The sequence below is a fragment of the Heloderma suspectum genome, chromosome 7 (assembly GCF_057233095.1).
Source record: "Heloderma suspectum isolate Gila_16-S chromosome 7, 16-S_ref, whole genome shotgun sequence".
Classification (NCBI taxonomy): domain Eukaryota; kingdom Metazoa; phylum Chordata; class Lepidosauria; order Squamata; family Helodermatidae; genus Heloderma; species Heloderma suspectum.
Window position 1 is genome coordinate 13108167 of NC_139464.1, and position 23780 is coordinate 13131946.

At 44.1% G+C, this 23780-nt stretch overlaps 1 protein-coding gene across 14 annotated transcripts in view; it reads left to right on the forward strand.

Annotated features, from left to right (window-relative positions):
- CELF2 (CUGBP Elav-like family member 2) overlaps window positions 1–23780 on the forward strand; it is a 684791-nt gene that overhangs the window by 144562 nt on the left and 516449 nt on the right. For all 14 annotated transcript variants that reach the window (XM_084809113.1, XM_084809111.1, XM_084809117.1 and 11 more), the window contains exon 2: window positions 12810–12845. Coding sequence is in view for 11 of the 14 variants with exons in the window: in XM_084809097.1 (XP_084665223.1) it covers window positions 12810–12845 (36 nt within the window). In the remaining 3 variants the exon portion in view is untranslated. The remainder of the gene's footprint in view (window positions 1–12809; window positions 12846–23780) is intronic.

Genomic DNA, 23780 nt, shown 5'->3' on the forward strand with positions numbered 1-23780 from the left:
CTTGTCGATCTTTGGCTGCAAAGGACATAATCAATCTGATTTCGATATTGACCATCTGGTGACGTCCATGTGTAGAGTCGCCTCTTGTGCTGTTGGAAAAGAGTGTTTGCTATGATCAGCATGTTCTCTTGGCAAAACTCTATTAGCTTTTGTCCTGCTTCATTTTGTACACCAAGGCCATGTCTGCCTGTTATCCCGGTGATTTCTTGACTTCCTACTTTAGCATTCCAATCCCCTATGATGAAGAGGACATCTTTTTTTGGTGTTAGTTCTAGAAGGTGTTGTAGGTCTTCATAGAACCGATCAACCTCAGCTTCTTCGGCCTCAGTGGTTGGGGCATAGACTTGAATTACTGTGATGTTGAATGGTTTGCCTTGGATTCGTACTGAGATCATTCTATCATTTTTAAGATTGTACCCCAGTACTGCTTTTCCCACCCTTTTGTTGACTATGAGCGCTACTCCATTTCTTCTAAGGGATTCTTGCCCACAATAGTAGATATGATGGTCACCTGAATTAAATTCGCCGATGCCTGTCCATTTTAGTTCGCTGATTCCCAAGATGTCGATGTTCAATCTTGCCATCTCATGTTTGACCACCTCCAGCTTACCTTGATTCATTGATCTGACATTCTAGGTTCCTAAACAATATTGTTCTTTACAGCATCGGATTTTCTTTTCACCACCAGACACATCCACAGCTGAGTGTCCTTTCGGGTTTGGCCCAGCTGCTTCACTCTTTCTGGCACTACTTGGAAATACCCTCTGCTCTTCCCCAGTAGTATATTGGACACCTTCCAACCTGAGGGGCTCATCTTCCGGCGTCATATCTTTTAGCCTTGTGATACGTTCCATGGGGTTTTCTTGGCAAGAATACTGGAGTGGGTTGCCATTTCCTTCTCCAGTGGACCACATTTTGTCAGAACTCTCTGCCATGACCTGTCCATCTTGGGTGGCCCTGCACGGCATAGCTTATGGCTTCACTGAGTTACGCAAGCCCCTTCGCCACAACAAGGCAGTGATCCATGAAGGGGAGGGAAAGCAGTAGGGATGTACAAATCCCTTACCTTGCTCCACTGAGGGGCATATGCGGTGGGGGGAAGGTGCTCTGTCCCTCCCCCCAGAATCCTCGATGGGGGGGAGGTGCTCCGTCCCTCCCCCCGGAATCCTGCCCGGCCGGCTCCAGCTGCCCACAGCCGGACATCTGGCCGCTGGGCAGCCCTGCAGGGACGGAAATGGCGGCTGTCATAGCTGCAGCCATTTGCGTCCTTGTACTGAGCCGTGATAGGCTACGTAAATATTTACGTAGCCTATCATGGCAGGAGGACAAAACCCAGCGTACGCAAAGGGCGGTAGGCGCCGCCATTTGCGTACGCTGGGGTTTCCCCCGCCCCGCCATGATAGGCTATGTAAATACTTACGTAGCCTATCACAGCCTCTGCAGGGATACAAATGGTGTCCCTGCATTAGCCGTGATAGGCTATGTAAGTATTTACATAGCCTATCACGGCTAGGAAGAGGAGGAAGCGAATGGCAGCCAGGATGGCCGCCATTCGCAAAGCAGCACAGACGAGAGCAGGTAAGTGCTCTGTTTTGCGTGCCTTTCGTGGGGTGGGGGCAGCAGGGACTTCATCCCACGCACCTTTCGTGGGTTGGAGGGGCGGGGTCTTTGTTCCGCGATGGATTTCGGGGGGCCGAATGCACTGGCATTCGGCCTCACCGTCGCGGAATTCTCTGACATCCCTAGAAAGCAGTCAGACCAGCAGACTAGGGATGGCGGAGAATTTCTCCCCGAAACTTCGGGGGGCCGAGCGCCAACGTGTTCGGCCCCCCGAACAAGTTTCGGGGAGAAATCCTCTGCCCCCCCCGCCCCCGCCCCCCCCCCCGGGACGGGACTTACCTTCCCTGAATGTCCCTCCTGGCGGCGGGTCCGGCTGGCGGTTCGTCCGGTGTTCGAGCAGAGCAGGAGCGGCAGCCGGTCTTTCGACCGGCTGCCGCCCCCGCCATTGCAATGAAAGAAAAAAAAAAACACGTCCCCTGATAGGCTACGTGACGATTCACGTAGCCTATCACGGCAAGATTTGCAAAGTCAGCCGTGATAGGCTACGTGAATCATCACGTAGCCTATCACGGGTGACTTAAAAAAAAAAAAAAGTGTGTACGGATAATGGCGGCCCCCATAGGGAGCCGCCATTCGCGTTCCTTATTTAGTTGCTGTAGTCTACGTCAATGTTTACGTAGACTACGGCGAAAATAAGGGCAACGCTATTTGCGTTGCCCTTATTTTCGCCGTAGTCTACGTAAACATTGACGTAGACTACAGCAACTAAATAAGGAACGCGAATGGCGGCTCCCTATGGGGGCCGCCATTCGCGTACGCGCTTTTTTTTTTTTTAAAGTCACCCGTGATAGGCTACATGACGATTCACGAAGCCTATCACGGCTGACTTTCCAGATGTAGCCGTGATAGGCTACGTGAATCGTCACGTAGCCTATCAGGGGACTTTTTTTTTTTTTTTTTTACTTTCGTGTTCGCGGCCGGGCGAGGCGGGAAGTCTCCTCCCCGGCCTGAATTTCGGCCGGGCGAGGCGGGAAGCCTCCCCCCCTGGCCTGAATTTCGGCCGGGCGAGGCGGGAAGCCTCCCCCCCCCGGCCTGAACTTCGCGGGGGGAGCAGCGAAGCGCTCCCCCCCACCACGAAAAAGCTGCGAGAAAAGGTAAGTGACTTTCGTTCACCCCTACAGCAGACCACTCTCTTAACGATGATGGGCCACAGCAGGTCAGGTGACATTCCATGCAAAGGCTTCCGACTTGAGCTTACTCACAGGTCTGAACAAGCAGGAGACTTTGTTCTCGCTTCCCCTTGTGCTGGCCACAGCCAGGCTTCATGAAACACCTTTCATTAACTAGTTTGGCCATTCCAATGGTGTGTAGTCTCCAGCCATCATCCTGGATTTATAACTCCAATATCCTAGAAGTTACATCACTCTAGAGCACCGATGGTGAGGCCCTTCCACCTCTCTAAAGCTCCATGGGAAAAGGGGTAGGGGAGTGTCCACTGCTCTCTTGCCTTCCCTGAGCAGGAAAGACAATGGAGCAGCAAAATGAGCATTTCATTGGGCTTTGGTCCACCTGGGCTTTCCCCAACTGACTGAGGCATCAGCTGGAGGAGTTCTACTTGGTGCTTTGGCTGCAGACCCAATGGCATTCATTCATCCAGTCACTCAGTCATTCATTACATTTATATCCCACCTTTTTTCCTCATTAAAGAACCCTAGGTGGCTTACATAATCACTTCCTCCTCTCCATCTTATCCTCACAACAACAACCCTGTGAGGTAGGTTGGACTGACAGTCTGCGACTGGCCCAAAGTCACCCAGTGAGCTTCCATGGCCGAGTGGCGACTAGAACCCAGATCTGCCCACTCCCAGTACAACACTCTAGCCACTACACCACACTGGCTCTCAATGTGACATGAGGGGGCAGAGCCCCATCCCTTCATGTCATCCTGTCAGTTGGTGGGGATCTGGGGGGCCATCTGGGGGGCCCTACCCCCCCAAACCCGAAGGGATTCAATGCTGTAGAGCATTATATGGGGGAAAGAAAGGTGGCCAGTGCCAGAACCATTTTCTGGCAACCATCTTTTCCCCATCATGTTTTTGTGGCAGCAGCCATCTTTTTTGTGCAAAAAAAGAAAAAAAAGACTTAACTTCCATGGCTTTGCAAGGACATTAAAGTTGGCCATTGGAGGAGCTGCTCAGACGTGGCAGCAGCTGTGGCCTCACTGCTGTTTCTCCTTGACCCCTGCCATTCATCAGCATCCTCCAGATCAAAATTGATGGGATCTGGGTGTGATTGGCACCAACGCCAAGTTACAGGAAGCCAGATTCCAGCTGAATATCAGGAAGGACTTCCTGACTGTTAGAGCAATATAATAATTAAAACAATTACCTAGGGAGGTGGGGGGTTCTCCCATGCTGGAGGCATTCAAGATGAGGCTGGACAGCCATCTGTCAGGGATGCTTTGACTTGGATTCCTGCACTGAGCAGGGGGTTGGACTTCATGGTCTTATAGGCCATGGAACTTCTTTCCTCCCATTACATGCTTTGTGGGGAGAGTGGAAAGAAACAGATGCATGGCTAGAAAAAGAAAGGGATCGTTCTCTGAGGAGCGTTACTATTGGTACACTGGTAAAGACATAGGTAGTAACTATTAGAACTGGAGGACAGATGGCTTTAAGAAAATATGAGCAGATGTTCAAAGAACACACTGGATATGAAAATCATCTTTGTCCTGTGAAATCAGATTTGCTAAATCTATAGAGGAGAGCCTTACAGACTCCACACAGAAGGGAGACGGTGGTTTATGTAATGTGCTATTTGATGGGAAAGCAGCTATAGGAACAAGACCTTATCAGTGGGTGTTCTGGGAGGGTTGCACAGGATAGCAGGAAAATGAAAGATATTAATTTAAAAGTTAAGCACCCATATTGGAGGCTAGTGACTGGTTCAGTGTGGAGGACAAACATATAACTACAGTGCACATTCAATTGCACGTAATATGCATCGTATTTTCAAGGCTGCATTTATTTTGAAATGGCTCTTGTTCTCAAATGATTACCCTCCAAATGTATCTATCTCAGTTAACCATTGGGGTAGGCAGGGGAATGTTGATTATATTAGACATCTGCAAGCAAAGATTTTAGTTGATTCTTTGAAACAATTAAATAAGTAAAAGTCACCCTCCTCTGTCCCCTTTTCTCCATCATCACACAGTCATCTTGTCACTTGCCATTTTTCCCTGGGAACTTGTTTGTTTTATCCTGTCCTACTTCTGTCACAACCTTATATTTCTCAGATTGCTGTCTCCTCCCCCACCCCCCAAGAACCCCTCTGGCTTCTTGGCTTCTCTGCTCATCCCCACCCTACCACCAGTATGCAACACGTGGGCCCTTCTTGTGGGTTTTCCCTCAGCTAAGCCACTTCTCCACAAAACCACTGCATTCATTTTCAACATTTCATGACTGACCCTCCCCCCTCTGCTGTGACATCACAGCAGATCAACCAGTGCTGATCCAGCAGGTGTTACAAATAAAAACATAGGCTGTGTGTGTTGATGTGTATGAATGGGTGACGGGCAGGAGGAGTATGAGAGAGTGGAGGCTGCTCCCCCTATTTTTTTCCTCCCCCCCCCCCACTGCTGGCACACACACACCCAATTTGCCATAAATGAATGTGGGCCTTGAGCTGAAAGAGGTTCTCTACCCCTGCTGTGTAAACCATGTGATGTTTACCTCTGTAGCTAAAGCAGCATTTGATCAGCATCAGACTGATGGTTTCTCATTCTATGCATTCAGTTTATATGCAAGACTGTCTGTTTCCTACTGACTGTACCTATTTTCTGCAACTCCCTTCATTTGGTAGCATATCTCTAGGATTTGCTCTAAGATTTTGTAGTACTGAAAATCATAGCATTTAGGGGCAGATAAGTATTCAGATTTACAGATTTGCCTGGAAATGCAAACTTACATTTTTCTTCTGATTCTAAGGTTAAGATTTCCAATATTCTTGAGCAGAGTGTTCAGCTAGAAGATGGCATACAGGAGGTTTTGGCTTTCCACTCTTTGATAGCCACTGAGTGGAAACCTGGAGGTCAAATGCAGGGATTCAAGCCAGGAGATCAGAACCAGATATCAAGCCAAGAGTTGGAACACACTAGGCCATCACAAGATACACTCCCCACCAACTTAAACAAGATACCCCCCCCCCAACAATATATGGAGGGGAGCAGGTATGTGCAGCTCATCCCATGACAAGGAAAAGGCAGAAGTGCTCAATTCCTACTTTGGCGCAGTCTTCTCCCAAAAAAGGGTCTATGACCCCCCTGGCAAAGGTGAAGTACAGGCTGAAGGGGCAGGATTGCAGCTTGAGATTGACAGGCATATGGCCAAGGAACACCTCATTACTTTGAATGAGTTCAAATCTCCAGGGCCAGATGAACTGCATCCTAGAGTAATAAAGGAACTGGCAGAAGAACTCTAAGAACCACTGTCTATTCTCTTTGAGAAATCATGGAGGATGGGTGAAGAGCCAGATGACTGGAGGAGGGCTAATGTTGTCTTGAGAAGAGAAGACTGAGGGGAGATAGGATAGCACTCTTCATGTACTGAATCTGGAAGCCAGATTCTGGCTGAACATCAGGAAAAACGTCCTGACTGTTAGAGCAATGTGACAATGGAACCAATGAGCTAGGGAGGTAGTGGGCTCTCCCACACTAGAGGCATTCAAGTTGAAGCTGGAGGACAGCCATCTGTTAGGGATGCTTTGACTTAGATTCCTGCATTGAGCAGGGGTTGGACACAATGGTCTTCCAGGCCCCTTCCAACCCTACTATTCTATGATTCTATGATTCTATGAATATGCCCAAGTACTTGGGGGAAGATTGCAAGCTTCAGACACATTGTGCTGGACTGTTGTAGAAGCAGCAAAAATCCCCCCCCCCATTTTTAGTTCCATGCCAAAAATTTTATTCCAGGTACTCTTATTTATTTATATTTATTTATTTATTTCATTTCTATACCGCCCAATAGCCGAAGCTCTCTGGGCGGTTCACAAAAACTAAAACCAAACAACACACAATAAAACAATTTAAAATATATAGAACATTAAAACCACAATATAACAATACAACCTCAATAAAACCTAGCAGCAGTACAGGAGTTTAAAATACAGATTTAAAACAGCAAAGATAAAAATTTAGAAAGCTAAAATGCCTGGGAAAATAAAAAGGTCTTCACCTGGCGCCGAAAGGAGTACAATGTAGGCGCCAGGCGAACCTCACTAGGGAGCTCATTCCAGAGCCGGGGTGCCACAACAGAAAAAGCCCTCCTCCTAGTAGCCACCCGCCTCACTTCCTTTGGCAGGGGCTCACGGAGAAGGGCCGCTGATGATGATCTTAAGGTCCGGGCAGGCACATATGGGAGGAGACGATCCTTCAGGTAACCTGGCCCCAAGCCGTTAAGGGCTTTGAATGTTAACACCAGAACTTTGAATCGGGCCCAGAAATGGACTGGCAGCCAGTGCAGCTGGAAAAGTACTGGCGTAATATGAGCTCGCAGGCCAGTCCCTGTTAACAATCTTGCTGCCCTATTTTGGACCAGGTGAAGTTTCCGGACTGTTTTCAAAGGCAGCCCCATGTATAATGCATTGCAGTAATCCAGACGAGAAGTTATCAGAGCATGGATAACTGTAGCAAGGCTATCTCTGTCCAGATAAGGGCGTAGTTGGTATACCAGCCTAAGCTGATAAAAACTGCTCCGTGCCACTGAGTTCACCTGTGCCTCAAGTGACAGTTCTGGATCCAAGAGCACCCCCAAACTACGAACCTGATCCTTTAGGGGGAGTGCAACCCCCTCCAGAACAGGTTGAATATCACCTAGCCGGGCAGACGAACCACCCACTAACAGTACCTCCATCTTGTCTGGATTGAGTTTCAGTTTATTAGCCCTCATCCAGTCCATTACCATGCCCAGGCACTGGTTCAGAACAGCCACTGCCTCACCTGGTTTTGATGAGAAAGAGAGGTAGAGCTGGGTGTCATCCGCATATTGATGGCACCTCAGCCCACACCTCCGGATAACCTCCCCCAGCGGTTTCATGTAGATGTTAAACAGCATGGGGGATAAAATAGAGCCCTGTGGAACCCCATGGCACAATTGCCATGGCACAGAGCTATAATCCCCCAGCACCACCTTCTGGAATCGGCCATCCAAGTAGGAGCGGAACCACTGTAGTGCAGTGCCTCCAACTCCCAACCCAGGCAACCTATCCAGAAGGTTAGGATCTTGACCATTATCATTCAATTTGATGGAAAAGAAATTGCTTTGCAAAACTTCTTGAAAGGAGAAGAAAATTTCCCTGACATGCTTGTGGTTGGAGTGTGGGTTACTTTAGTTACAAGGTGGCTGTGCATGTGTGAGTGTCTTGTGTTTTATTGTAAAAACATCCTTCTGGTCATCTTCAGCCCCCCAGACTTCCTCCACTTCCCCATTGGGCTTGTTCAGACTAGGAAGCGTGGGCAGTCATGGAGGCTGGACAGCAATGGAGAGAGTTGTAATAGGAAGAAAAAATACAGCACCCTCGGCCACCTCTCAGCAATACGGTAAGGTCAAACATGCCACCAAAAGACATTCTAAAGCACCCTGAGAATGAGGCAGGAAAACTGAAGCTTCTTTCATGGCAACTTTCAGACAATTGAAAGACAGATTTTGGCGCAAAACTGCACATATTTTGCATTTTTTGCCTTCTACAAGCCTACAGCCCAGTAAGAAGTAGACTTCTCCCTAGAGGGGTGTTGCACACTGAGTGAGAAGGACGTTTTGGGCCTTTCACACCTGGGAGAGTGAAAGATCCCTCCCCCTCTGAGTTCTCTGCAGTTGCAGAGAACTGAGAGGAACCAATCTTCATGCTGGTTTTCCGGGTCAGGGGTAATTACCAGAAGAGAAGAGCTGGTCACCATCACGTAGCCAGATTCGTGGACCCTCTGCTAAATTGGCTGTGGCAACTGTTTTAACAGCACTTAGGAATTTCATCTCATTGTAGCAGTTGATACAAATGGACTGCTGCAACCCTCCTTCCTTCCTTCACAAATGGAGTGACAGGGTGCTTAGATTCGTCATGCTCACTTGCAGGTTGAATTTTCCAAATGGCTGGCTTCAAAAGTTACAAGGGAAGAATACATCCAGACTTTTCATCTATTGCTTTTCTGCCGTTTTGATGCTGTTCTGACTTGTGAAGTGCATTTTTGGATTTGATCATGATGTCCAAAGTCATTACCCTTCTGCTATATGCAATGCTAAAGTGAGAATGTGATCTCCCCAAATGGTGACATTTTGATTTGAGCGCAATTAAGCGCATGAAAGATGGCTGACTCACATGCTGTAGCAGTAACTCACTTTATTCACAGCAGAGTGTATGTACAGACACACACACAAACACACACACACACTTTTATGACATTTCAATCTGGATAGCAGGCACTGAGACCCACATGGTTCAGCAGATGCTTCAGTACATAGCACAGGGTATGGGAGTCATAAGAAGAATTCCAGGCTGGAGCAGATGAAAGATTCATCTAATCCAACATACTTTCTATTGGCCAGATGGCTATCCCTTCAAAGCCATCACATTCTGTCTTGATCATCAAGATATGGCATATCTTGATGATCAGTAGCAAGGCTACTGGCTTAGATGTTGTTGTTGTTGTTGTTGTTGTGTGTGTGTGTTTAAAAAAGAATACCCAAGTTCATGGAGGATCAGGTTAGCAGTGGTTATTTGCAACAGCTGCTAAAAATGGAACTTCCATAATCAGAAGATGTAGATCTAAGGATGGACGAAAGTCCCTTACCTGGTCCCGCAGCTGTGATCGGTGTGGGGGGGAGGCACTCCGTTTTCCCCCCGAAATTCAGGCCGGGGGGGAGGCGCCCCACCCCTCCCAGCCGAAATTCAGGCCGGGGGGGAGGCACCCCATCCCTCACCACCGAAATACAGGCCAGGGGGGAGCGCCCCATCTCCCCGGCCGTGAAATAAAAAAGTAAATTAAAAAAAAAAACACGTGATAGGCTACGTAACGATTATGTAGCCTATCACGGCTAGATTTTCAAAGTCAGCCGTGATAGGCTACGTAAATCTTTACATAGCCTATCACGGCTGACTTTGAAAAAAAAAACAGTGCGTACGCAAATGGCGGCGCCCATGGGCACCGCCATTTGCATTCCTTGTTTGGGCAGGGGTAGTCTACGTAAAAATTTACGTAGACTACGGTGAAAATAAGGGCAACGCAAATAGCGTTATTATAAATAATAGCATTGCCCTTATTTTCGCCGTAGTCTATGTAAATCTTTACGTAGACTACCCCTGCCCAAATAAGGAACGCAAATGACGGCGCCTATGGGCGCCGCCATTTGCGTACGTGCTTTTTTTTTTCAAAGTCAGCCGTGATAGGCTGTGTAAAGATTTACGTAGCCTATCATGGCTGGCTTTGAAAATCTAGCCGTGATAGGCTACGTAAATCGTTACGTAGCCTATCACTTTTTTTTTTTTACTTTACGGGGAAATGGCAGTGGTGGCAGCCGGTCGGAAGACCGGCCGCCGGCCCCGCCACCACCGAAACACTGCCGAAACGCCGCCGGGACCCACCGCCGAGAGGGACATTCGAAGGAGGTAAGTCCCATCCCTGGGGGGGGGGCGGGGGTGTCGGAGAATTTCACCACCAATTTCGGGGGGCCAAATGCGTTGGCATTCGGCCTCCCAGAGATTCGTGGAGAAATTCTCCGCCATCCCTATGTAGATCTCTGATTACCAGAAGCTGCAGGATACCTATCATTGTCATGCCATTTGGTTGCACCCCACCTGTTCTTTGTTAGGACTGTATTCTAGACTGTCACTGGCCTGATGAAGCAAGGTTTACAGAGGTCTCCGGCAATGACATAATATTGTGCAGGATAATCTGTAACTAGGGATGCTTGTGAATCCACATCTTCCAGACCAATGGGAAGTTTAGAACATAATTATCCTTCTGCACTTCTCCAAATTTTGTGATCCAGTTCTCAGCTCAAAACATGTATTAAATTGAATTTTAAAATTCATCCTTTGTAAAATATGTTTAGAAATGCATACATTTAGATAAAATAAGTTTAGAAATCCAGATTTTGAGGGAAAATGTTCAAAAACACATATTTAAACACACACACACAATATGTACAAATTTTCATGCAGAGTTTTGTTTTTAAATGTGAAGATGGGATGGGATTGACTTATGAACAAATATATGTGAAACTGATGCAGTCCAGAAATAGACTGATCCGTCGATCTGTAACTATACAAAATCCAAATGTTCTTGTCTTTGACATCGCAATGCTGTGCAGATCTATTGTGAAGTAAGTCCCATGGTGTTCAGTGGGTCTTACTCCCAGGTAAGTGTGTATAGGATTGCAGCCTTAAGGTGTTATAAGCAGGACCATGCATATACTGCTATTCTGCGGGAGCAGAGGGAAAACAACACCAGGATGTGGTATTAAATACGGGATTTAACCTTTAGAGAATCTCCACCTCTATTTTTAAAAAGAGGGATTCTACTAGTCCGCATGGCAAGTGTTTGTGGATGATGCATGCTGAAATTCCAGAAGTCAGAGGAGCTGCTGAATACCATTTCCAGGGGTCAGAAGGCAGGGCATCAAGTATCCTGCTGTGCTCCCAGCAAAACTGGAATAAATAATACAAAACAGTGAAAATTGCAGAACAGTGTAGGTGAAATATTTTTCAGAAAAAGCAAATTATCCTTTTTGCTGAGGAGCTCTGAGCAGTGTATATGGTTCTCTCCCCATCCTCATTGTTACCCTTCCTGGGCCTTGTCCAAATCTCAAATAAGAGACGTTCTGCAATTTTTCCAAATGTATACATAATTCATCTTTTCATGGTCTAGAATTTGGATTGCAAAGGTACAAAATATGATTTTTAAAAAATGCAAGTAAAAATAATCCCAACTGTATATTATTGTATATAACATACCCCTGATTTGTTGATGGGAGGAGCTATACCTTAGTGGCAGGGCACATGCTTTCCTTGTAGAAGATCCCGGGCTTAATGTCTGGAACTCCAATAGAAAGGATCAGGTAGCAGATGATGGGAAAGTTCCATACCTGAGACCCTGGTGCACCACTGTAACTCAGAGATGACAACACTAGTCTAGATGGACAAATAGCTTGACCTAGCTTCTTATGTTATGCTCTGCATTCCTGAATTTTGGTTTAACTGGGATTAAAAAATTAATTCCAAAAAGGTAGCCTGCACAGATTGCCACAGTTTTCAGAGATTTTGGTTCATTTCTATTCTCTCTCTCTCTCTCTCTCTTTTTTTTACTCCTCTGCATTACCAATGTGCATATGTGCATTGACTAAACACGGTAACAAAGGTAATCTTGATGTGATTTGTATCAAACTTTCTTTTATGTGGCTTCATATCACAGTTAGGCAACCTGGTGCCCTCAAGATGTTTTGGATTACAACTCCTATCATCCCGGGCTATTGGCTATGTTGTCTGGGGATTATGGGACTTGCAGTCCAAACATCTGGAGGGCACTAGATTCCCTGCACCTGTTTTATACCAAAGTCGAAGAATGCACATGCGCTGAAGTAAAACGCCTTACAAAAAGTATCTTGATACAACATTATTAAGGATCTTGATACAACCTGAAGGTATCTTTTTTGGGGTGGGGGGAAAGTGTTTTATCAATGTAAATGAATGTTTGTGGCCATTTGTAGAACACTGCACAAAAAGAATCTGCACAAAAAGCATCAAGTTTGCTTTTTCTTTTCTTTTTTGACAGCGTCTTATCAATTGTCCATGTGTGTAGTGGTGATGCAGGAGGAAGGGGCAGAACACAAATGAATGACAGAACTTGTTAGCCACTTCGGGAGGATTTGCATCCTGGAAGGTGGCATATAAATAATTGTAATAAATAAATAAATAAATTGAAATCTGCAGCAAACTGAGCATGCACAGCTCTCTGTTCACAATTCGGAAATAAAGAAATGAGTGAATTCTGAATGCATCTGTTCCATTTTAGAACATCAACATCTGGGGAGACATTTGAATGAGGAGAATTTTGGAAGCATCCCTAATTAAAATGGGCTGCTTTTAGTGTATGTCTTAAGTTCTTGTTAAGCTTCCCAAATTCATTAGGATTAAGCTCTTTTAAATACTAACAGAGTTTCCCTTCTGTGTATCTTTTTTTTTTTTTTCTTTTTTTGCAGAGAGACTGCCACAGAGTTGTCTGGAACATTACCAAGGTAAGCAAGCTGTTCTGCTAAACCAAATCTGTGTGTTGGCTTTGGGGAGCTGTAAAGGGAAGTATAACCTCTCTAACTGAAGCATCCAAGACAGCCTGTCAGAGGTTTAAGGAAAAAGAGACCATTTGTACAAGAAACAATAGTTTCAAAGTGTGTGTGTGTGTGTGTGTGTGTGTGTATGAGAGAGAGAGGGAGGGTTTGCCACACTAGACAGAAGCAGCTGAGACTGAGTCCCTTGAATAGTAGATGATTTGTGTATCTTTTTTTAAAAAAATGGCTTTACTTTAATTGATGGGATACTGCCTAAGGAAGAACATCCTGGATGAGCTTCTGCCAGGTTAGGACTTGGAACACTCAATTGGCAACTTCAATTTGCTTTCAGATTTTTCTTTGTGTTCTTCTGTCCTTGAATTGTAAGAGGAACTCAGGGGCTGTTCAGATGGTTCCTGTAAATCTCTAAAGGCGGAGAATAGCTTTTCCAGCAAATCGAAGGTGGCAGGATAGATTCAGCATTGTTGCCTTTCAGTGTGAATGTTCATCTCGGCTTGCTGGTTCTGCAAGATTTTTCATAGTGCTTCAGAAACCAGCAACACCTCTTTGACAAGAGTTGGGAGTGGGACAAATGGAATGGGCATATTCACCATTTCTGAAGAATGTTTGTATGTAACCAGCTGGGGAGAGTATTTTTATCAGTATCTTTGGTGTGGTGATAATGGACATCAACTCAAGTTGGTACAACCAACTAGTGCAGCCCTTATTTGGAACTGTGACCTAACTTTTTTATACCAGCTTGCTATTATTCTGGATTTTCCTAATTCCCAGAACTGTAAGGTACCCACCCAAAAATGACTGACATTCGACATGATTTAAGATGGTCTACCAGCTGACCATATATCCACTAGTGTATTTTATTTATATTTATATTTATTTTGCCCTTCCTCCAACTAGCTCAGGGTGGCAGACTAACATTTATCCTCATGTCATCCTTATGAGGTAGGTTAGGGTGTTGTGAGAGAGTGATTTGTGCAAGATGCCCAATGAATTTATGGATAGTAGGGATCTAAATCCAGGTCTCTCTGATCCACTTCTTCACACAGCGCATAGTTAAACTATGGAATTCGCTACCACAAGATGTAGTGATGGACAACAAATTGAATGGCTTTAAGAAGGGGTTAGACAAATTCCTGGAGGAGACGGCTATCCAAAAGGTTGAAACACTTCTCCTAAGGTTTAGTTGCTGACAGTAAGAGCTATCATTTTAGCATTTTAGCTAAGATATGCTGGCATTTTGGCCCCTCCCCTTTTGCCTATGGCCCCACCCATCAATGGAGTGCTACCACCAAGAGCTTATCTGAAATAGAATTTGGCTCTTGGGCTGGAAGAGTTTCTCCACCCCTGCATTAAATAACAGATGAAGCCACTCAAACAGCAAAACACCTTGAGGCATTTCAAGCTGTTCATTCATTTTTTATTTCAGAACATTTGTGTTCTATTAGGTGCAGGTGAGCAGAAACAAGACAGAGTAATGCATCAGGGCATTCCAGAAATATGTTTTCATCTATGTTCATCAATGGACTTAGACTTCTGGCAAAATATGCAATCCGTTTTCATGGCCATTGAGAGAATATTTAGTTCCTTGAAACAATCCATGAGGCCCCATCTAACCATTACTCTCACTCTAGTTCTTCTAGAAGATGACCTTCCTATCATCCACAGATTAGCCATGCATTGCTTCATTTTATTTTTATTATAGGTAGTTTGTCCTTTGTTTTGTGATGTTTTGCTTATTGTTTAAAGGAATCTTGTTTAATTGAAATTCCAGGGGTTAAAACAGGTATCGGTAACCTGTAGCCCTCCAGAGGTTGGTGGACTACAGCTCCATCATGCCAAACCATTGGCCATGGTGGCAGGGCTGATGAGAGTTGTAGTCCAACAAGATCTAGAGGGCCACAGATTCCTCACCCCTGGGATAAGAGATCAGAAGCCAAATACTTTATCCTCTCTGAGCCACTGCAGGACTTTTGAATGCAGTGCTTGCTCTTTTGGTAACTCAATAACAAAGCTCCTGTGATCTATTGGTAGTTTCCTGCTTTATCTTTGGGAATCCTAGATGTGTATCTTACTGATGTTGTAGGTGATGTCCTAAGAAATCAGGTGAAGCTTCCAGAACTCTGTTGACATATATTTTGGGTATGGAATAACACTGAGCTAGCATGCATGCCATCTTTTGCATATAACCATACCCATGTCCAAAAGCTGATAGTTGATATTATTTGCTAGATGTAGACTGCATTTCATCCTACACACCCAGCAAATTATCACTGACCAGTAGACCTGCTGCTTATTAGACTTACCCATTGGCAACGTGACTGAGCAATAAAAACGCATGTGTGTGCAATCCTTTTTGCTTTACTTTTCATTTTACTGCAGCCTAATAATTATTATTCCATCAAGCTATTTTCTTTTTCTTTTCTTTCTTTTTTGTTTTTGTCTTTTTTGGAGTAAGCTTTGTAATGGGGGTGAGGGAAGAGTGGTGAATATTGTATTGCAGTTTGATGTTTATTCATAATGAATATGTGTAACATATAAACACTGATATCCTCACTGCAATTATACTACAGCTTGCTAACAAACGTTTTAATATGTCTCTCTTTTTATGCTGAAGCTCATGGGCTTGGGAAATCTAGCTTCTTACCTAGAGTTTGGTCTTGTCCTCTTTTCTGTTATTTAATTGATGATGTCTATCCTTCTCCTCCCTCTCCTCGTCCTCCTCCTCCTCCTTCTTGGTTAGTTTTAAGCATTTTTCCCTAGATAGTAGTCACAGCCTTGTTGCATATACATAAATTGTTTGTCTCTCTCACCCTGGGTTTCAGACTTCTGTGTCTTTTTGATAGCTACATCTGCATTGTGAAACACTCTAGTGCAATTTGAAACAAGGCGTCTGAAGTTTATTTTGTTTATCTACCAGTTAACGATTGTCGGTGCATGACACTTTTGTGATTTTTTATTATTATTATTCACAAAGGAATGCTTACACTATTTCATCTAGTGGAGGGTGGGGAGAGAAGACGATTCAAAACAGTAACAATCTTTGGCTTGAAAACTGTCGTATTTCTTCAGCATTGCTTCATAATCATTTAACGGTGTATCGGTTGATCCACCGTGTTGTGAGATAAAGCTTTTGAGATCTGTAGATGATTATTCTTAATTACACTAGATATTGTTAATCTAATTTTGGCTGGCAATTAACTGGCAACGATATAGTAAAAATAAACAGCCCTTTTGCCTTTGAAATCAATTAGGAGTAATAATTTTAAAGCCTTGATTTTTTGTTTTAAGTTACCTTCAAGAATTGCCTCAGTATGCTAAGGCTTTCTTTCTTCCTTTTAATAAACTTAATCTCCATCTGAATTCTTGCCTCACTTTAAAATTAAAATCTAGTAGCATGTCACTAGGAGAGAATAATAGATTTATACAAGCAATATGTGACAGATTTGAAATGAGAACCGATAACCATCTGAGATTAGTTCAGACATTTTGCAGATTTGTACCTCTTGGCAGTCTGCAGTGAGACTTAAAAGATACGTTTTTGATCTGACCTGTCATTACCTGTCTTAAAGACATAGTATTCTATTGATGTGTTTGTTTTTCTGAATGATTGGTCATTTACTTTCCAACTCAGTACATTTATTACTGGCTTTCTGATTATTAAAAGCTCATTAATACTGGGTTTCCTCCCATCCCCAAATAATTAAAGCCTGAAAGGTTTAGGTTGTTAAGAGAGAACGCTGAGGGTGCAGCCAACCTAGTGTTTCCCTTATAACAAGGAGCAACTGGGTAGGTGTTCCTTCTCTCCCTTCTAGCCTTAAAGAACTGCTAGGGGAGAGAGGAAGAGTTCTGTGTGCAGTATGTATGCAGCCTTCATCGTGTTTTCTTGAGTTTATCATGTGTTCTCAGCTTGTGATAGTAAGTGCCCCTATGTCATGGGGGGGGGGGGAAACCCTGTTTCCATATTCCCAGATATAACTGAAAATGGATGTTTGAAAGAGGTTGTTCTCACTCTTCTTCTACTAGTCCTATGTTATGGAAATTTTAGAAGCTATAGCTCCTCTGAGGAGGAGGTTTCCTCTGGTGGGGGCATGACACCCTTGCCTGTAGAAAACTTGCTGCTTACTCCACATGAGTGGAACATCATATAGCTGCAGCAGGGGTTGAACTTCCTGATCTTATCCATAAAGCTCTCTTTCTTTAATGTCATGGATCATGCTCTCAGAGAACATAAGACGTGCAATATATCTGCATACATCCCCATTCTCTGTTCTTCTACAATTCTTTTCTTATTATGGCAAAACAAGAATAAGCTTTCACACTCCTTCACCATTCTGAATAAGGTAGATATTTTTCCACAATGGCATTAGCCTTTGATTACTGAAAGAAGAGGGAAAAAAGTCCTCACTTTAATTGTACAGGTGTATTTCATTTAGCTTGCAATGGAGTCCAACAGTACCTGACGTAAAGAGTTTGCATGTCTGCATGTGAGGAGAATGTGTACCTGTCATAAAGAGCTTTATTAGGTAAGGTAAGAGTTGCCATTAAGAGATTGGAATAAGTTACAAATAATTGATGAGACTGAAAACAGCCTCATTTTATGTCTCACCCCCCTCATCCCAGAAGAGAGAGATGGTGCTGTGAACAGTTTATATGGCTGCTTCTCCCACAATCCATCTGAACTCTTAGGAGTGCTAAATAACTCTTGGGGGTCTCTGCAATAATGTCACTCAGGATTGACAGTTCTCGGCTCAAAAAAACATACTAAAATGCTCATAAAATGCATTTTAAAAATTTAAAATGCATGTGTAATAGTGTGTGTTTTTAATAAAAGGCCTACACATCTGCATATTTTGTGGGAAACACATTAAAAATAATGCAAAAGAAATTGCAGATTGATGCAGAAACAGATGGAATATACTTATGAATGACCACATGTGAAACTGATGAAATGTATTGATCCATCCATCTGTATTACTACATCATCACATAGCATAGTTACCACGGGTCATTCTGGGCCATATTTGCATAGGAAAGTATCCTGGCTGCCGAACTCTCCATGGAAAGCCATTGCTTGGAGTGGTAACTCAAAATTGCTGCAACTTATGCACCCCCTGAAATTTGCAGAAATTTTCCCCATGATATTCATGTGGGTCAAATGGATATTCTATTCAGTATGAATGTCAAGGGGGGAGTGGCAAGATTCATTTAGGGAACAATCATATGGCTGCTAGATGGCCGTAGGATTTTTCTGTTTCTGGGAACTGAGATCACAGCCAGGGCTCCAAACTCAATTCCCAGAAACCTCACTCCCTGCCCCCTCCCCGGCCACCTCATAAGCAATGCAGTTTGGCCCTGTCTCCATGCTCGTAAGTGCTGTGTGGAGTGGATGAAAAGGGATGTTCCCTGGGGCAGGGAGGGGAGGAGACCGTGGAAACTTCATTACGATGCTTCCTATGTGCTGTCCAGTCCTCCCCCCTCCCCGCTCTGATGTGCCCTGGCTAGACAGCCAAAATTGACTGTCTAGCTGCAAATGCAGGTTGGCTGGAGTGCGGAGGAGAGGATCCCCTCCATACTCTGTGAACCCTGCATTGGATAGTCATCCACCTCCAATTTCGGAGGCAGCCGATTATCCCCATAGGATTGCACCCTTAGTAAACGTGGTATCCTAGAGAGGTAGGTGAGATTACCAAGGTTTATAGAAGTTTTGTTTTGGCTGAGAGAACAATATAGTAAAATGGCAGCTTCTTTGATCTGTGGGTGTTTTTTGAGGAAGATGAGAATGAAGATGGCCCTGCAATCCCCATCACAGGTTCACTTTAAATAGATAGTCAAAAGTGGGACCTCCACTTTGGAGAAAATGGTGATGCCCAAATGATGACAACGAACAACAGAGTGTTAGTGTTTTATTCTGATGCCATATGTATGTATATATGTATTTGTTATTTAAATATCACTTTCAATGAAGAGTTCTGTGTAGTTCAAAAGCTGTCGTTCTCCTATCATGCCACAGGAGCTGATCCTAAATGATACCATTGGGACTTTATTTTTTGACAACTCCTTCCCCCAACTGTGGGACATAAAGCCTCCCGCACCCCATCATAACTCCTAGATTTTGAAACATATTCTGTACTTTTCTTAAAGATCACTGCTATCAAAATAAATCATATGGATATAGCTTTGGAGAGGCAAAAGGAGAGTATCTTGCTCTGGGTGGAGTTTGTAGGTCAGGCTGGAGTTCAAGAAGGAGCGGTAGTTTCAGCATGGGCTGGAGTTTAGGTGATGGAGCAGGACCTCAGACAGCTCAAAACAGAACAGAGTCATTGCTGGATACTAGCACCCCAGCAGAGCAGGCTTAGGTGTTGCTCTAACCACAGCCTGGAGTTCACTGATACAGGCTACAGCCTACTCACACTAATTGGCTCCATTCCCCTCCCATGGGGAGTGTCCTGTGTTTAAAGTCCTCTGCCTGGTTTGGTGGGTGTTGACTCTGGCCTTGTTGCAGGTTCAGAAACTGAATCCTCAGAATCTGAGAAAGAGGGCAGAGTGACCTCCACAGGACAGGACTGCCTGTGGGGCATAGTGGTTTCTGGTGAAGATAGGCCTTCTGAGGTTCATGCTGAGGGAAATTCCCTTCCCCAGGCTGCCTTCTCCTCAGAGTTCTCTACCTTATCTCCAATTTGTGTGGTGTCTGACCTCCAAGGACATGACAGAGTCGCATATGGAACCCCCATGTCTAAATAGTATTAATCCATGAAAATGGATTGTCTAAGAGAACAGATGAATTATAGAAATAAAGAATCATAGTTGGAAGGGACCTCAAAGGTCCTCTATTGTGACCCCTGCCAATACAGAAAACCTACTACTTTGGATGGGTGGCCAACCAACCTCTGCTTAAGAACCTCTAGCAAAGGAGAGGTGGAAATTTCCCAGTGAAGTTGTTTCAAGCCCTCCACCCAGATTATCCATTGGATCATCCTGTATGGGAAGGGGTGTAAGTGGTCTTCTCATTCCCGTGGAACCTTGTTTGAACAAGAAGGGCTTCCTCAGCTCTGGTGTGTTCTTCTATCCTTGGTTATTCTATGGTCTTGGCTTCTGGCTGGCTCCTTCATCCTGCCTTCTGGTTGGCCCTTCAATTCTGATTTGTTCTTCAGTCCTGATTACTGGCTTTTCCTACATCTCCTGGTTCCTGGCACTTCAGACTTCTGCCCACAGCCCAGTCCTGACACTGTATCACCAATATTGTGCATTTCTACTCTCCTTTAGTTTCTTTAGCAATTTATCCAGATATCATACATAGTGCAGAAAAGAGAGAGAGAGAGTTGATATTCATTCTGATAGATAATGATTTCCGGTTTTAATTCTTTATTGTATGCATCTATACTTCTAGGCCTGTTTTTTGTCTGTCCTTCCGCATCCACTCACACCAAACAAGCTTTTCTGTATATATACTAGGACTTCAAGAAAAGATGTTCATGCAGCAAACCTTTATAACATTGTGAAGATGTTCATTGCCTGACCTATTTTGAGTACTCAGATTCTTCTTGTTGTAGACTACATAATTAAATTTTAAATGGAACATGATAAAGAAATTATACTGGTGATCTCTAGAGATTTGTATACCCTCTTTGGCTCTTTGCAAGAGTCTAACAAAGGCATACTTTAAAATTTCATACATATCTGGCCTAATTTTTTTCTCTCCCTTCCTCCCTACATTTTCTACAACTGAGGCTTTTCTGAACTACACACTTGAACAAAATTTACAGGTCAGAATGAAATTCTTACAATAAAGTTTTATTTATTTATTTATTCATTCATTCATTCATTCATTTATTCATTTCATTTCTATATCGCCCAATAGCAGAAGCTCTAAAAAAAAAACCCAATTAAACCTATGATAACCTTGCATAATCTTATATATCGAGGTTGTGAGTCTAATTTCAAAACAAAAAATGTTGTTGTTTTTACCACCATCCCAAGGAAAGGTGCCTCATTTTGGACTTGGAGGGGAATTCTGCAGTGTACAAGGCTTGCCCCTAATGGTGAAACAGGAATTTCACAAATTGAATGCTTTGTACTCAAAATTAAAAAAAAAAAAAATCCACTGCTATTGTTATGGTATACAGTTGCTGACATTTGGTCAGCGTCAACCTTGGTGGGAAGTGCCAAGGAGTGCCAGATTGATGCGAAGTGTGGCTGATTTGTCTAATCAGGAGAAGAAGAGCCAGAGCAAAAGATGACATACTGCTGGGTCTATTTGTGTTCAAAAAGCCGGTACTAGTTAGCTAAAAAAACACAGTTCTACCAGCTAGTTGGCAACCGTACACAGTCAGCATTGTTATAATGTACATGGTATCATAACTTTTGGCTCACCAGAGTACAGTTGTACATCCAGAATGATCCTGATCATTACTAATTTAACAGTTATTTATTGTTCAACTCTCTGATGGCTCTAATCAGCTCTCTCCCCTCGTTGATGACAACCAGGGGGTCTTCTCTCTAGAAGGATTAGCCCTTGAACAGTCTGACCATAACTTGGAATGGACAGCTATTTTTGGCCCAGAGTGACTCCCTCCTGCCATAAATTATTCTGCTGAAAACTGGGGCTGGGGAGGGATTTGTGTGGAAGGACTACATGCTCCATTCAATTCTGGTAGTGAAATCAAATTCCAGGGCTCAGAATTCTTTCATGTCAAGTGTATGTCTTCTGCACCAGACTCTGGTTGGTGGATCTCAGTGTTCTAGCAAAATGCAAAGTAGCTCCTGCAAGCCTGAAGACTCTGCACACCTGGAGTGGATGAAAAAAGACAATTCCTAAGAGCCAATCAGAGGAAACACTGCCCCCGCCCCCTGCCAATTCCTCCTCCGCTCCCAAATGGGTGACTGGCTAACCCCATACTGACATGATGAGATGGGTGGGTTGCTGCACTACAGTAGAAGAGGCCACAGAAGGGGCTAGACTGACTTATAAAGGTCCCCAGTGATTGGCTGGACATTCAACCCTACATTAGGACACCATTCTTGTGTTCCGCATTCTGGTCTCAGAGGAGTGAGGGTGGGGAAGCTATTCCCACCTGAGTACCACTGGATTATACAAGGACATTTTCTTTAAAAGGGAGAGCATTCAAATATACAGACCACCACCACAGCAATCTGAAATGCTACAGCTGAGGAACAATTTCACCGCACGGCTTACTGTTTGTATAGACCAGCCCAGGTCTTAGAACGTTTGTTATTTTATCCTTTCAACACATGGTAGACTCAAAAGAATCATCTGGTATCACTTGCCTGGATTTTGTCTGGCAGGTTTTTTGGAACCAGTACAGCCACAGCTGTAAAATGGTATCCATTTTAGCTCTACAAAGAGATGCCATTGCTTTTCTTCTGGAAAAAAAGCACACTTCCATAATTGTTTAAATTTGCCTTTTAGCCAATCGCCTTCTGAAGCTCTATTTATAATCAGCAATGAGAGAGAGAGAGAGAGAGAGAGAGAGAGATGCCCATTAGAATTAAAAACGTCTGGAGACACCTAACTGTATCCTTAGAGTTCGTTGCTAAGTCTTCAGAAGTCTCCTGGCAAAGAGCCTCTAATTTTAGTAAGCCATATAATTATCCTATCAAATTACCTGGCATTCAAATTGGCAGCCATTTTTACCACCTGCCGATGACTATTAGAATACTTTACAAACACTAATGAATTTAGCCTCATGCCATCTACGTGAAGCCAAAAAGGTTGGTTCCTATTTTACAGCTGGAGATGCAAAAGGCACATTCACCTAATGTGTGTGTGTGTGTGTGTGAGTGAGAGAGAGAGAGAGAGAGCACACATGTACTCACACAAACTTACATTAAGGGTGCAATCCTATGCTTTTTTAGACAGAAGAAAGTCCTACAACTCCCAGCATTCCCCAGCCAGCATAGCATAGCTGGCTGGGGAATGCTGGGAGTTGTAGGACTTCCTTCTGTCTAAACATGCATAGGATTGTGCTCTAAAGCTTTCTGTGTGAACAAGCTATTTGGCTACTATCAGCACTGGGAAGAGCCCAATCTCTGCTAAAGTGGAAGAAGCAAGGACAGAGACCTAGCAGACTTCAGATGACACAGTTGGGAGCATACTGGGGCCTAGAAATTATTGGACCTTTTTGGCACCATTTTGGAGGATGGCATTCAAAAGGATTCCAACCTGGAGAAAAATGAACTGCCCCAAATCTGAGCTGGCAGTGACTGGCCAAAGAAGAGATCTGGTGTTGTGATGGATAGCTTGATGAAAACGTTGACCCAGCGTCAAGAAGGATATTGTAGAGCTGGAGAAGTGTAGGAAAGGGTAAACAAAATGAGCAAGGTACAACGCTTGGATCTTTTTAGATTATAAAAAAGGCAGGTAAGGGGGGCATGATAGAGGTGTATGAAATTATGCAAGGTGTGGAGAAAGTAGATAGGCTTCTCTCGTGATACAGAACCCAGTCTGGTAATCCACTGAAGCAGAATGGTGGGAGATTCAGGAAGTACTACTTCACACTATGCGTTGTTCGATTATGGAATTAGCTTTCACAAAATCTAGTGATGGCTACCAACCTGGATGAGTTTAAAAGTGTATCAACGGAGGGTAAGGCTATCAATCACTACTACAAGATGGCTATATATTGCCTCCAGTAGCAGAAGCAGTGTGCCCCCACGCCCAGCACAAGTTGCTGGGGAACATGAGCTGGGAAAGGTGGCAGAGGCTTGTCCATCTGACCCTACACCATCCAGGTGCTCCAAGTGTCTCAGCAATGACAATGTTGAGGCCAAACTCCCTACAGTGTTGTTCACAACCTCTGAACTGGGGAGATGGGACTCATTATACAACTGCAGGGACAATTGCCATTCCCCTCTACAAGCCTGAGA